The 16108-nt window shown below is 39.0% G+C and overlaps 1 protein-coding gene across 30 annotated transcripts in view; it reads left to right on the top strand.

The window, feature by feature from the left end:
* NEB (nebulin) overlaps positions 1 to 16108 on the top strand; it is a 215487-nt gene that overhangs the window by 137116 nt on the left and 62263 nt on the right. For all 30 annotated transcript variants that reach the window (XM_082464810.1, XM_082464809.1, XM_082464808.1 and 27 more), the window contains 17 exons: positions 2284 to 2388; positions 2490 to 2801; positions 3504 to 3608; positions 4156 to 4254; positions 4456 to 4557; positions 4685 to 4792; positions 5918 to 6229; positions 7565 to 7669; positions 7796 to 7900; positions 8288 to 8395; positions 9207 to 9314; positions 9416 to 9529; positions 9976 to 10173; positions 10564 to 10668; positions 11367 to 11471; positions 11569 to 11673; positions 14959 to 15066. In XM_082464810.1, coding sequence (XP_082320936.1) covers positions 2284 to 2388; positions 2490 to 2801; positions 3504 to 3608; positions 4156 to 4254; positions 4456 to 4557; positions 4685 to 4792; positions 5918 to 6229; positions 7565 to 7669; positions 7796 to 7900; positions 8288 to 8395; positions 9207 to 9314; positions 9416 to 9529; positions 9976 to 10173; positions 10564 to 10668; positions 11367 to 11471; positions 11569 to 11673; positions 14959 to 15066 — 2304 coding nt within the window. The remainder of the gene's footprint in view (positions 1 to 2283; positions 2389 to 2489; positions 2802 to 3503; positions 3609 to 4155; positions 4255 to 4455; positions 4558 to 4684; positions 4793 to 5917; positions 6230 to 7564; positions 7670 to 7795; positions 7901 to 8287; positions 8396 to 9206; positions 9315 to 9415; positions 9530 to 9975; positions 10174 to 10563; positions 10669 to 11366; positions 11472 to 11568; positions 11674 to 14958; positions 15067 to 16108) is intronic.

Here is a 16108-nt window from a genome sequence, read left to right as displayed (position 1 = left end):
TCAAGTCAGGAATAAAACAAGAATGCCCATAACATTACCATTTATTAATATTTGCTGGAAGTAGTTAAGTGATAAGCTTCTTATTCACAGCAAAATAATTACATAAGAATAAGTATAAGAGATAAATATTGGAAAGAACAAGGCAAACTTATCATTATTTGCAGAATAAATCATTACATGCCCAGGGAAAGGAAGAGAATCCACTAAAATGTCTATTAGATAAAAAGAGAATTTGCTTACATGGCTAGCTTCACAGTTTAAGAAAGTTCAAGAAATGTACCACCTTCATGGATCACAGAGATTTTACTGTGTGTAGAACAAGTATGACCTTAGAAGAAGGATACTACCTTAATGCAGTCCACCATGGCTTGGAACTTTGCATCTTTCAAAACATAATAAATCTTTGTGAGAGAAGGAGCCTTCCAAGCAAAGATTACTCACCATATGCCAAACTGCACCACCTACTCTATTGTAATGAGCCTCTTGGGAGCTAATTTTTTCCAAGGGCTGGGAAGAAAACAACATTTTGAGGCATTGGTACATTTTTTGTTTTGGACCAGAATCAGTATGTGGTGCAGTGTATTCTTATTGCCAAGTGACTGGATGGAGAAACAGCCAGCTCTTCACTGCAGTATAGACTCCTCCGCCTCTTCCTTCTGAGCCATAGGTATCTTTGGCAGGGGAATTCTGGAAAGTCTCATGTGCTCTCTTTTACATGATAAATTTCTCAGCTGGAAATACTAGAAGCCTACCATTAATATCATGATATAAACAAGACTAGTAATTGAAACTATGCCAAAAGTAAAGTTGTTAAATTTAGATATTTAGATACTAATGAGAATGACTTTTGTTTTGGAAGAAATCAAACATCCTATTTGAATGTTAACCAAAATATACACTTTCTTCATACATGATGTTGCCAGTAGTATAATCTCGATAAAATCCACTCTTTTAAATTATTTCTATCATTTAGAAAGTACAACTTTTGCAGAATATTTGTATATCATTTTATGGGTAACCAAGCAAATCCATGTTAAATTAACTCATTTAATCTTCACACTAATCACACGGGTAAGACTGTTATTTTGTCTTTATCATATGGGAAACTTGAGACTTAAAAATATTAAGGAATTTGCCCACATTCTCAAAGTTAGTAGGTGAAGAAGTTAGGTCTCAAGCCCAATTTTTTTTGTAGTTCAAATAAAAAATATATTTGACCACATAAACAAAAAAAGCATATTACATAAGAAAAAATAGTGTAACAGTATATGTAATAAAACAAAATAAATTTTAAAAGTTTAAATAACATAATTATAAATTTGCATGAAATATTCTCTAGTATAATACATTTAAATGTGGAGAACACTTTTTTCTTTTGTGCAAAAAAAGTCAAATGTTAAAATTGGACCACCCAAAATTCATACAAAAACTTGAATGAAAATTCATATAAAACTTGTCCATTACAAGGACAAAATTTATCTAAGCACTCATTTTTCAAATATGAAAAGGCCATGAAACTGTCAATGATTGAAATTCACTTCTCCTTTCTGCACTGTTCAAGCTCCCATAGTGATAGGTATGATTTCTGATTTATACATTTAAATTACTCTTATTTCTGAGTCTTTCTGACATCGTCAGTACAGAAGGTATCCACTTAAATGTGAATATATTTTTAGAAGGCTATTTGTAAATCAGTCACTGCTTTAACTGACTTCTCTTTACAAACAAAACAGTGCTACACTTAGAAAACAGCGGTTACATCCAATGGTGCTTCAGAAAGAAAATCTAACATTCCCAAACAATATGCATCATCAATCGTGTTAGAAGATCTAAGAAACCATACAGAGAGCAAAAAATCTCAAGTGTAAAAAGTTTTTAATTCTGAAGATTAAAAATTGAATTAAAGAAATAGAATTATTAAACTAGAGAAATTCAATACTAGCCTGCCAACGTCTGAACTTAAACATATCCCAGTGCTACTAATACACCAATACAAGAAGCAGATAAACCCTTTTACATACACCATGAACAACTACATCAAAGCTATAATTCAAAAAAAAAAAAGAAAAGAAAGAACTCTTGTCAAGCCCAGATCTTTGGATTCCAGACATGATTTTGTTCTCCAGTACACTGGTACAGAATGATTCTTTCACCTGTTCTCTTTTTTTAAACTGGTTCTGGGACTTCAAAAACTGCGCCCCTCTGATATTAATTCTACTCGAACCCTTGGAGTCATTAGTAACTTTGAATCTGGAACGATACCTTATTTTTCCTCCTCTTCAGAAAATTTACCGCGAAGGTTGGGATGCGATGAAGATGAGCTGTGATGTACGGCTGGATGCCATCCCCATCCAGGCCGCCAAGGCCTCCAGGGAGATCGCCAGTGATGTGAGTGTGGCCTTGTGTAACTCCTCAGTTTCTCAAACAAATGCCCTAGGTGCATTGAGAGTTCATGCTGTGATCCATCTGCTTTGTTTTTCTGTCTCCAGTATAAATACAAGCTTGACCATGAGAAGCAGAAGGGACACTACGTGGGTACCCTCACAGCCAGGGATGACAACAAGATCCACTGGGCCCTCATAGCTGGCAAGATTCAGAATGAAAGAGAATACCGGCTGCACTGGGCCAAATGGAAGTCTAAGTTCCAGAGCCCTCCTGATATGCTTTCCATCACGCACTCTAAACATTGCCAGGCTCTGGTCAGCGACATTGATTATCGCAATTACATGCACCAGTGGATGTGTGTGCCTGACCAGCGCGACGTGATTCAGGCCAGGAAAGCCTACGATCTGCAAAGCGATGTGAGTGGGCTGCATTTTAGCCTGAGCTCTTGCATCATTTTCCCATGACTCCCAGAAAGTTTATGTCGTTAAATCCTTGCATCATCACTTCACATCTTTATATAGCGAAGAATTTGGTTTTGGTTAGACCTTATAGTATGGTATCAAAATCACCAGAGCCATGAAGGATCTGGACTTTGTATCAAGAAGTAAGTGGTAGTGTGAATATAGTTCTTAACTGCTTCCGGTTAAAGACAGCTACTCTGAAAATATTATTTTAATAGAATTTAAGTAGCAACAGAGGTTTAAATTGTAACTAAAATATCAGCAGTCCATGGGCAGGATGTAGTCACAGATATGCTATTTTAGTTGACACAGTATTTTTAAATTTTGAATTAAGTTGCCAAGGTTTTTAAATCAGGGAATTTCGTGTACAAATCTAGGGGTTCCCATTTTTATTGAAAAAAAATCAGAGGATGCAGCTCCAGACATGCATTAGCCCTTGGCAACAATAACCTGGAGCTGAATTGAGGCTAACCCCCTTTAAATAGCAAATATATCCCCAGGTGGTTTGTCATACCACCTGGCCTCATAGTTAATTTACTTATGTTACTTGTCTGGCTGCTTGAGTATGTCATTCTTAAATTGCATTTCTCCATCAGACCAATGGATAGAATAAATATGACCAGGGTCACTGACTTCTTCCTGGTCTTATTTTCACAGGCTATTTACAAGGCTGACTTGGAATGGTTACGTGGGATCGGCTGGATGCCAAATGATTCTGTTTCTGTCAATCATGCCAAGCACGCTGCAGATATCTTCAGTGAGGTATTCCAGGATCTTATCCTTCCATTCAGCACATTTCCTAAGAGACTGAACAAAAAATATACGAGCCAAAATGCAGTCATTCTCTATCAGCAGTTTTAACAATTTCAATTGCTGTCATTTAAGCCAGACATACATTTTTCCAGAATAATCCTGTACTGTCCCTTTCACATTATGGAATCACATCCATCTACATTCAACAATGCTTAGAATCGTATAAATAGAAAACTTCTTTTGTCAGCAATAGCAATACCCTTCAGAGAAATTTGTCCAGTTGAAAAAAAAATTCACTGAGTTCACATAATGATACATTACACGGCTTTGGGAGCTAACCAAACCTGCTACTTTAAAATCTGTGGAAGGTGTAAGAAGTCAACCCATTTGTTAAAAAATAAAATGCTAAGAAGAAAGCCAAATTGCCAGGGAGATGCCATTGACATACGGCGTTCTATGCCTCTAGTAGAGAAGGGTCCTTAAATGCAGCATATCTTTATCAACTCACACAGGACCAGAGACTACAGCTATCTAAAAGATATTTTCTTTCCCATAGAAAAAATATCGCAAAAAAATAGAAACTCTCAACTTTACTCCTGTGGATGACAGAGTTGATTATGTGACAGCAAAACAAAGTGGTGAAATCCTAAATGATGTAAGTATATGACTATCATTCTAAAATTGCTCTGTTGGGAAGATATCATTTCCAAAGCTTTTCCACGTACTTAAACTCAGCATGCAGTCATTGTCTGAGATACAGATTGTAAACGCTGAGATGAATGATGCTAGCATTTGCTTGGACAACATTATGTTTTCTTAATATCAAAGAACTTACCAACTTTCTTCTCATTTCTAGATTAAATACCGAAAAGATTGGAATGACACCAAATCAAAGTACACCCTCACAGAAACCCCTCAGCTGCATGCTGCCCAGGAGGCAGCCCGAATACTGGACCAGGTATGGATTTTACCTGGATGCCTGGCACTTTGTATGGGGACAGAGGACCATAACATAACAATAGGAGACTTATCCCTCCATTCTGACTCCTTGGTTTAACCCTTTGTCATGGCTCTCTGTCTTTTAGTATCTCTACAAGGAAAGCTGGGAGAAACAAAAAGCCACCAGTTACATTTTGCCTCCGGATGCTGTGCCGTTTGTTCATGCCCATCACTCTAGGGACGTTCAGAGCGAGGTAATTTATTCTGATATGAGTGTGCTTTGTAAAGGCTGGACCTTCCCTGTGCAGGAACCCATTTATGCTAAGGCATGTAGCGTAATGGAGAGTTCCTGGTTGGCTGGCAGGCCTGGCCAGGCTTGGGGATGGTCAGAGTACCTGCTCCCTTCTGGTCCTTTTCCCATGGGCTTTTGGCATTCTTCATCTTTTTTTTCTTGGCTTCTTTAAAAACTATCGTTTGAAGTCTTTGTTTTTTCTTCTATTCCCTGCTTCCCTAAAATCTCTAAGCCTTCAAATACAATATTGCCAGAATTAGAAAATAAGTGTATATTTTTCTATTTTTAAATTGATATTTCTTCATATCTATCTATTTATTTCAATGTTTCTGTTTTGTTTTGTTTTTTAGCAAAGTGGTAAAAATAGATTTTTATTTAAAAACTATAGCAAAAGGGCAAAAGCAACCTCATTACAGAACTGGACTCAAGTCCAAATACAGAAAGGACAATTGAAGATTTATAGCCAAGGAACAGTGAGGGGTCCAGTGGACAGAAAGTTACTCAAAGGAGATATCAAGGATAGGGGGATTCCTGCTAAACTCTGCTAAAATTTAACAGAATTTTTGCTAAAACTGGGCTATGCAGCCCCAGCAAAGATAGAGACCAAAGTGGAGTCCTCATCAAGAAGAGGGCCCAGGGGAGCCTGACTAAAGTTTGATCAATGAGAGAGTCTGTCAGTACTTACGTGGTTCTCCTTAAATAATTACATCTACTGAGCGAAATAATGATTATTTTATTTCTATTATTTTATACAAAAGATTTATATATAATCTTGCAATTATTTCGTGCAATCTTGTTGCTCTTTCTCTTTTACTTTTTTAAAAAAATATCTTTATTGGAGTATAATTGCTTTACAGTGTTGTGTTAGTTTCTGCGGTACAACAAAGTGAATCAGCTGTATGTGTGCACATATCCCCATATCCCCTCCCTCTTGAGCATCCCTCCCACCCTATTTCAATGTTTTTTGATATTTATTCTTGGGGGAGTAACACAAAAAGCTGGGGGACTGAGTTTGCTGATGTTTCAAGCCCCCTTTGCCTTGTGTGCTTGTCAAAGCTGATGGGATCTCTGTTCCTCTTCCCACCAGCTGAAATACAAAGCTGACCATGTCAAGCAGAAAGGTCATTATGTTGGTGTCCCGACGATGAGAGATGATCCTAAACTGGTTTGGTTCGAGCACGCAGGCCAGATTCAGAACGACAGACTATACAAAGAGCACTATCATAAAACAAAGGGCAGAATCCATATACCTCCTGATATGGTGTCGGTGTTGGCGGCCAAGGAGGGGCAGGCCCTTGTCAGTGATATTGATTACCGCAATTACGTGCACCAATGGACGTGTCACCCTGACCAAAATGATGTTATTCAGGCAAGGAAGGCCTATGACCTACAAAGCGATGTAAGTGATTTTTGTTTCTTAATGATCTAGAAACGTATGGTCTACTCTGAGAATCATAAGCAGCATTCTAGAACCACCAGTCTATGACACTTGGGACCATAAATACTTAGTTTGCTCTCAGAAGGGAATGAAGACTGGATATGAAGCAGAGAAAGGTTGGGAGCAGTGACAGACAGCTTTGCCTACTGACTGTGCATTTCTGAATAACTTTCACAGTCAATTTTTTAAAAATCTGCTTTTGTACCATCTCTGCCATCAACAACTCCTCACATTTGCATGGAAAATTATCAACTGATTTAAAATAATAATTGGCTGCAGTGGGAGCTGAGATGGAGTTGGGATTTTAGCTGTATTAGATGATAGTATAGTCAAGGACCTGGGAATGCTTCCTTCTTGCTTTGCTGAGCATCTCCTTCCTCGTGGCATTTATGAAGGGGTTGCTTACAAGGAATCAAAGCAAAGAGGACACAATGTACCGATGAGTTGCATGAGGCCCAGAATCCCTTAGGCAGAGTTTAAAGCTGAGATAGAGAATATATCTCAGGCCACCTCCCACTGAAGCCTGAATCAAGATCTCTACCTGCCGCCAGCACTCTTTAGGGAACAGAAACACAATGCATCGATGTGATGCTCAGGTGCGCCAAGGAGCTAACCCTACCTGGGTCTTCTCGTCATTACCAAAACAGAAGCAGGATGTCAAAGACTGCCTGCAGCACAGGTGGTGAACTTGAACATCCCACCTCACTGGTTGCTGCAGGAGGATGACCACTGTGGAACTTTAATCAGATTAGCAACTCCTCTTCGTTTGGTGTGGGATGGCCTGAGAGAATTCAGGAAGTGAGGGGGAAGGGTAGAGATGGGCTGGAGGGATGCTTCCCCCAACCCTACAGTACATGAGCATTTACTTGTGTGATTTCCTTTACTTAGTCTAAATGCCCCCATGTATTTCTATGTAACTATAACTTCCTTGGTAAAACCTTCTCTTATGCTCACAGATGAAAACAATGGTCCCTTACCCTCAACTCCCACAGCATCTGCATGGTCTTCCTCTCATAGCCCTTAACCACTTTGCACTTTATAAGTAACTTCTCTTTACACTTAGAGGCCTTCCTTATACTTATCCCTCAAATAACCTTCCATAGTTCTTCATTTATAGTAACAGCCTCAAGAAATGTTGCTCAGGTGTACAGATGAAGTCATGATTGAATCAATGAGACAACAGCCACTAGAGAGAAAACCCTAAAAAGCTTCTGAACACATTGTTTCTAACCTGCTGCCTGTCATCCTGTGCCTGAGTCATTTATACCTGTATCATGTCTCCCTTCCTGCCCTCAGAATGTCTACAAAGCTGACCTGGAGTGGCTCCGAGGCATTGGTTGGATCCCCCTGGATTCTGTAGACCATGTGAGGGTTACCAAGAACCAGGAAATGGTGACTCAGGTAAGCAAAGCCTGTTCTTCTTACATAAGGCCTGGTCTCCTTACCTGCCATGTGGGGATATGTACCTATCCCCATGTTTGGGGGGGCCAGGGGACACCTGTCTTGATCGTCTCTATTTCTTTGCAGATAAAATATAAGAAAGATGCTCTTGCCAACTATCCTAACTTTACAAGCGTGGTGGATCCTCCAGAGATTGTTCTGGCCAAGATTAACTCAGTCAATCAAAGTGATGTAAGTTTGCTTTGTGTATAATGAGATACACAAACTGGAGACTTAGTTGTCTGTAGTTGAACAGGCTTGTGTAACTCCAGATAACTGCTTGTGAGATGATGGGGAGTAAATTATAAGAAAATCTTTGGGGGAGAATGTCTTAAAAGTCACTAGTAGGTGGTATACTGTACCCACTTTTAGATAATATCTAAATTATTATCCAAAACTTTCCATTATATTAGTTATAATATAAATTATATATCATATAGTAAAATTTAACCAGTTGGTTAATCTCTAAATGTAGGCTAATTATTATCTACTAGGTAGATCTCTTGCTAGGTAGATCTTGTGAAACTTTAAATATACATTTAGAATAATCAAAGGTTTTGTTTTGTTTTCTCCCCTCAGGTAAAATATAAAGAAACATTTAATAAATTAATAAAGGGCAAGTATACCTTTTCTCCAGATACACCATATATCACCCATTCCAAAGACATGGGAAAACTCTACAGTACCGTAAGTTCCATTTTATGTGACATACAACTCAGTTCCGAATTTTAAGCTTTTGTCAGTATTCACATTCTTGGCTGATTTTGTGAGCAACTGAACTTATAAGGAGAACTATTGTTTTTGTTGTATTTAGTCTTGTTTATTAGAAGTAGCGTATTACTCAGGGCAAATAGTGTTTATCCAGCTGGTGTTGTTTGAGCCCCTGTGATGTGCCAGGCCCTGTGAGAGGCACTGAGAAGCTAAAGATCAATGAGACAAACCCTCCAGGAGCCCCTGTAAGTGAGGGAGACATTCAAATAAAGAGAGAGACAATAACCTAACAAGTTAACCTAACAAGCTATGTCACTTCTGGGCGCACGTAGGACCAAGCAACTACCAACAGAGAGAAGAGAGGAAAGGCTGGTCCCTCTTTAGCAATCATGTACATATATCTCCAGCCAACAAGTGGTGGACTTGCCCTCCAAATTTTAATTCAGCTAATCTAAAGGTGATGTGTGTGTAGCGTATATGTGTATATGCCGAATGGGAAGCCATCTTTGGTGATTCTCTCTCTGTGTGCAAATTTGTTTTCACTTTTATTAGAACTGTAAATACAGTTAAACTCTGTTATAAAATGCCTCAGGGTCTGTAGATTTAATTTGCAACAAGCCCAAAGACTCTGCCCTGTTCTTAGGTACGCACACTAACAGCTGTTAATGAAGATTTAACCCTTGCCTTTAAACATGAGTGGTTTACGTTGACTTTACCATTTTCTTTCGAGTGGCATCTGAAAGAAGTTGAATGCAAACTTTTGTTGATACAACTTTCTTTGTCCTAGATACTGTATAAAGGAGCATGGGAGGGAACCAAGGCCTATGGCTACACCTTGGACGAACGCTATATTCCCATTGTTGGAGCCAAGCATGCCGACTTTGTGAACAGTGAGGTCAGTAGGACTTTTTCCTTTCATAAGTTTGAGAGTCTTTCCAGCCACAAAGGGCTGGTTAGAAAGTCCCAGTGATTTTCAATGTTGCACCTATTTCACAGCTTAAATACAAAGAGACCTATGAGAAGCTGAAGGGTCACTACCTGGCTGGAAAAGAAATCAGTGAGTTCCCCAACGTGGTTCACAGTCTGGATTTCCAAAAGATGAGGAGTGCGGTAAGCAAAGTTCACTGTAACAGAGGATCTGCACACTTAAGTGTAATACTAGTCTGCCTGTTTATAATCTGCCCTTTGGTTCAAGATTAGCTGGGGGGTGGGATGGTGAGGAATGAGCCAGTCTTGAGACTGTCCCCCGCCCCTGCCAGTGAGCCCTGTGCACCTCTGATGGCTGTGAGTTTTCACCCTTTCCCTCCTGCCTCCTCCAAACACAGTGAGGGCTCTGTATTTGGAAAAAGGAGAAAATAAAGTCACTCTTACCCTGTGTTATAAAAGGATGGGAAATTTTTAAAGAAGAAGAGTATATTCAAGTGTCATTTTTTAACCTTAGTCTATTCTAAAGGTATTGATCTATGTTGAAAATAAGACTCTAAAAGAGATTGATCAGAATAATTTACATTTAATTCCTTTCTTATTTTTGTCTTCAAAAATATATTATTCTTTAGTTGAACTACAGAAGACATTATGAGGACACCAAAGCAAATGTTCATATCCCCAATGATATGATGAATCATGTGCTGGCTAAAAGGTGCCAGTACATCCTCAGTGACCTGGAGTACCGACACTACTTCCACCACTGGACATCTCTTCCAGAAGAACCCAATGTTATTCGGGTCCAAAACGCGCAGGAGATCTTGAGTGATGTATGATGTCCTTTCTGCAGGTTGACTAAGTTACAGGCTTCACCCAGCCCTGCCTGGGGCCCCATGCTCTAATTGTCCCTGTATTCCTAAACCCTGCTGCTTTTCCATACAAAGTGGCATGAGTAACCTTTTTTGGAGTAAGGATCCCCTTGGAGCAATGAGGCACCTATGTTAAATATTTTATCTGTTCAACGCTAGACTAAAACTTAGCTGTTGCTCTCTTCCTAAACTTCTTTAGGCCAGGGCATTAAAGACCTTCCAGGTGTTGAGAAACCCACCCTATGACTGCTAAGTACTAAGCACAGCCAAGGGCTGATAGGAAATTATCAAATGCTCGATTGTAAATTCAGTTAGTACCTGTCACCTTTCACAGTTTCTTCTTTCTTGCAGAATGTGTATAAAAGTGACTTGAATTGGCTGAAAGGCATTGGATGCTACGTTTGGGATACACCCCAGATCCTCCATGCCAAGAAATCATATGACCTCCAGAGTCAGGTGAGCCATCTTCTTAGAGGGACTAGCTCACTGTGGATTGATGGGCTCCATGGTGCTCTCAGGGGAGTGATAGCAAGGCTGTCCCTGTGCCCCAGAGAAAGCAGCTTTGACAGTGCATGATCTAAGGGAACCAAAGGCCCCTGCCCAATAAAACCTCTCTGGTGGCCTGTTCTGGTGCTGGCCTTCCTCAGTTTGGGTCTCTCCTGTGATTTAAGGCTATAGACATTTACAGCAGAAAGTTATCTGGGAGGTGTTTCAGAGTGAACTACTCTCAAGCATCTACACCTTAGTTGATCGGGTTAACTGGCAGGGAGTAGAATGCACATGCATACTTTGACCATAAATAGTTAAGTCTTGAAGTAAAAAGTAGACATTTGGGAAATTTCCCAGCAGAAATTCAGCTTGGATAGGGCAGACTAATGGAATGTTGAAATTGAGGGGCTGCTGTCAGGGATGGAGGATAGGCATGGAAAAACAACACAAGGAAGAAGGGACGTGGCAAAGATCTAGACTCCACTCTTGGTCAAGAGAAACTTAGTTTTGACAGCCATGCAAAGTCTCAAACTGTACAACGTATCCTCTGTTAGGATTAAAGCAGAAACCCAGAAATAAAGGTACATCTAAGTAGGCACAAACTGCTAAAGCTGATGGAAGACCTGCATTTTACCATTTTCAGTGACTTTTCTTTTTCTTCACAGATACAATACACGGCAGCAGGTAAAGAAAATCTAAAAAATTATAACCTGGTCACAGATACACCGCTTTACGTGACTGCTCTTCAAAGCGGCATTAATGCCAGTGAGGTGCGTCTTCCTTGTACTTCTCTCCCAGGACAAGCCGTTATTGTCTTTACATATTGTCAAACAATAGAAAAGAATAACCCATCCTTTTTGTCTGTAGGTGAAATATAAAGAAAATTATCATCAGATTAAAGACAAATATACGACAGTTCTAGAAACGGTGGATTATGACAGAACCAAGAATCTGAAGGATCTGTATAGCAGTGTGAGTTGAGTTCTCTTTCTTTTCTCTGTATTTGAGTTACCTTTTTCACCTTTATAGACAATAAGAGATGAAAAGGGACAGACAACCTTACCCCCAAAGGTCTTTCCAATCTTTTTCCCGGACCTTTAAATTCCTACTTTATCTTGTAAGTCCTCATGGTTACAAGTAAATCAGCCCCGATTTGAATATTGTTCTATTTCATGCAGTTGACACAAATTCACCAACTCCTTCCTTATTGCAGACAGGTACTGTTGAAGCTCTTCTTTGTTGACCCTAGACTTGTTTTTCCGTGGCTTCTCCCTTGGCCAGTGACTTACAGACCAACAGAGGCACACTTTTTTTCCTGCCTCTGAATTGGTTACATTTTTAAACTTCATTTTGAAATAATTTTAGATTTACAGAAGCACTGCAAAAATAGTAAGGAGAATTTCCTCATACTTTTCTCTATAGTACAACTATCAAAACTAAGCAATAAACATTGTTACAATGTTAATTATAGGCTTTATCAAGACTTCACCAGTTTTTCCACTAACCTGCTTTTCTGTTCCAGATGCCAATCCAGGATCCCACATTGCATTTTGTTGTCGTGACTCCTTAGTCTCTTCTAATCTGATAATTTCTCAATCTTTCCTTGACTTTTTCTGATCTTGACACTTTTGAAGAATACTAGCCAGTTATTTTGTAGAATGTTCCTCAATTTGGGCTTATCTGATGTTTTCTCATGATTAGATTAAAGGTATGCCCTTTTCTTTTTTTTTGCAAAAGTAACACAGAATTGAGGCACCCTTCTCAGCACACCATAGCAGGTGGTACACAACGTCAATAACTTGTGATGACCTTGATCACTTGGTTAAGTTGCTCTCTGCCGAGATGCTCCACTGTAAAGTTACTAGTTTTACCTTTGTTATTAATAAATATCTTGGAGGAGATCCTTTGGGACTATGCAAATATTCTGTTTGTCCTTATACTTTCTCTCGTATGTTTTAGCATCCATTGATGGAGCTTGCCTGCAAGAATTATTACTGTGGAATATGCCTACTAGTGATTTTCTCTTTCCCTTTTTTCTTCTATATCCATTTATTAACTGGAATTCTTCTGTAAGGAAGAGCTGTTCCTTCTCCGCTGTTGGTTTGTTTACATATTTATTTATATCAGTGTTGGCTCATGGGTATTTATTTTATTCTATGGTAGAGTCTAATGTTATTGTTATTTATTTTGTTGCTCAAATGGTTTCAGCTTTGCTATGGGGAGCTCTTTCAGGGTGACTCCTGCGTCCCCTTGATACACCCAATCACTGTGTTTTTTGAGCGCTTCCTTACTGCTTGGCACCACAGGATGTTCCAGGCTCATCTGTATTTTCCCTGTTCCAGACCTGGAATCAACCACCTCTCCAAGAAATCCCGGTTTATTTTATTATAGAACGGTATTTTGAACCAAGATTTAAGCACTAAGTGTGCTCATTACTACTAGGATGTCATTGTTCCTAGGCCTTCTAAGTGGGCAGAGCTTAGAAATCTATGCATGTATACTAACCCATGTATGGATACATATCTGTATCTATTTCTATACTTACCTAACTGTATCTATATTTTAAAACCATGGGTTCATACTGATACCTTCAATGCAGTTCAACACCACAGGGTTCATTCTATCCTTCACCCTTTCCTTATGCGTAACTTATTTTTCCAACTTGTGGCTTTCTATTTCCTTTCCAGTGAAAAGCCTGGCTCTCATTATCTATGATACATCTACTTATTTGTGCAACCCTTGTATCCACATAAAGTATTTTCAGAATTTCTAACACATGCCTGTGAGAAACAAATTTACTAACTAGAGTAGGCTATTTTTTTAAAATAAATTTATTTATTTTATTTATTTATTTTTGGCTGCATTGGGTCTTTGTTGCTACGTGTGGGCTTTCTCTAGTTGCGGAGAGCAGGGTCTACCCTTCGTTGTGGTGCACGGGCTTCTCATTGTGGTGGCTTCTCTTGTTGCGGAGCACAGGCTCTAGGCGCGCGGGCTTCAGTAGTTGTGGCACGCAGGCTCAGTAGTTGTGGCCCGTGAGCTCTAGAGCACAGGCTCAGTAGTTGTGGCGCACGGGCTTAGTTGCTTCGCGGCATGTGGGATCTTCCCGGACCAGGGGTCAAACCCGTGTCCCCTGCATTGGCAGGCGGATTCTTAACCACTGCGCCACCAGGGAAGCCCTAGAGTAGGGTATTTTGTGTGCAGTTATATTTGCCTATGGCCTTAGAGTATCCAGTCAAGTTACCATTTTCCAAATTTACTTAAGTCAGTTGTTTTCTTCGCCACTTCCTTCACTGTAGTCTTATTATACATTTGTATTGCAATCAGATTTATTTGCTACAGTTTGTATTCCATTTTAGTCCCCTCCCCCATTCTGGCTGATTCTTTGGTTGGTTGTTCTAATTTGCATACAGTAAATTCCACTCTGTGGTATGTAGTACTATGGCTTATGACAAATGCATAGAGTCATAGAGTTTTCACCATTATAGTCAAGATACAGAAAAATTCTGTATCACCTCCACATTGTCCCTTTGCTGCCCCTCTCCTCTCCCCTGGCATCCACAGAGCTGTTTTCTGTCCCTATAGTTTTACCTTTTCCAGAGTGTCACGTAAATGTGATCACAGTATATGATATGTAGCCGTTAGGTCTGGCTTCTCTCTCTTAGCAAAATGCATTTATGTATTACGCACATTGCTGCCTAAATCAGTAGTTTATCCTTTTTATAGCAAAAACAATATTCCAAACCACAGTTTGTTTTTCCTTTCACAGCTGAAGGACATCTGAGTTGTTTCCAGTTTTTGACAATTATGAATAAAGCTGCTATACACATTTACATATAGGTTCTGTGTGTTCATAACTTTTTATTTCTCCTGGGTAAATAAATACCTAGAAGTGGAAACAAACATTTTTAAAATCTTTTTTTAATATATATATATATATTCATATATATTTTAATGTTAGTGGTTTTCATCCTCCAGGAATCCTAGACCTATGAGGGAATGGATATGGCATTGAAACCTCTGATAACTGTCAAACTGTGATAAGTGCTATGGTAGAGAACAAAATAATGGACTCTGAAATTATGGTCATGACATTAAACCCGTTATTCACTTAGGAGTACTTGGCTCCTACAGAGTGAGAAGATCTGGGGATTGCTAGGAAATGTCTGAGCAGGACAAAAGCAGAGGACAAATCTGCTGCTGGAAGCTAGCCAGATTGCATTATTTCTGTGTTCACAAGAAGATTTTTAACCCCTATAGAACCTGTACAAGGAGGCCTGGGATAAAGTGAAAGCCACCAGCTATACCCTGCCTTCCAACACCGTGTCCCTGACACACGTCAAGAACCAGAAGCATCTGGCCAGCCATGTAAGTCAAGTACAGATATGATAACCTTCCCACCGCCCTTTACCCTTCCCTGCCCTCCACTTCCAAAATGTTTCTGGCTGATTCCTGTGTTGCCCAGAAGGACCCCCAGCATTTGCAAAGGGGCACACCAGCAAATAATTCCAGACACTTGGTCATCACAAAGTCTGTGCACTTATGCTTCCTCTCAAGGGCCCTGAAGTCCAGAGAGAGTCACAGACACTTACATGAAGGACAGCGATGTGACCTTTTAGGCTGCCTGCCTGAAAATGACATGGATGGATACACTCTATTTTAGCCAGAAATGGGAATAGGTAGAGGACATAATATTCCATACAAAATACTCTTTTCCAATAGAATTATGTGGACATTGCTATAAAAAATAAACCAGTGATGTACAGCAGAAACTAACACAACATTGTAAATCAACTATACTTCAATAAAAATTAATTAAAAAAATAAAAAATAAATAAATTGTACCCTTAAAAAAAAACAGTGAATGTGGTAACTAGTTATTGCACCAGACCCAAATACATGATTTAAAAGTAAATCATTATCTTTATCACTATGAAATATAAAAATTTAAAAATCTTGAAATTCAATTTTTTAAAAACAGAACTTTTCTTAGGTATAGACGTAATTTTTAAAAAAATCCTAAATCACATGAGCTGTTTAAATATAGTATAGTATAAAATCTTAGCACTTTTAACCCTTTATGCCTAATATGTTCTTAAGTAAAACTTTTTGTTGTAAAATTCCCTATAACCTTCACTGCAGTTCTAATAAGCCTAATTCTCTTTCAGAAACTTTACTTCTATTAGAGACTTTTACTTCTTAATTATGAACATTTTATGTAACACTTTAGACCAGTATTTCTCAAATCTTTTTTTTGACCATGACCCACACTGAGAGATTTATTTTGTACTGCAAGTCAACACACACACACACACACAACTGAAGTTTTTGTGAGTGCCTTCTGATATAAGCATTTTACAGAAGAGTACTTATCGCTACACTAAAGGCAGTGCGTCCTGGTCTTTCGATT

This window comes from Balaenoptera physalus (assembly GCF_965194825.1).
Source record: "Balaenoptera physalus genome assembly, chromosome: 6".
NCBI lineage: Eukaryota > Metazoa > Chordata > Mammalia > Artiodactyla > Balaenopteridae > Balaenoptera > Balaenoptera physalus.
The sequence above is the reverse complement of the archived record's forward strand: the minus strand, read 5'-3'. Positions and strand labels throughout refer to the sequence as shown.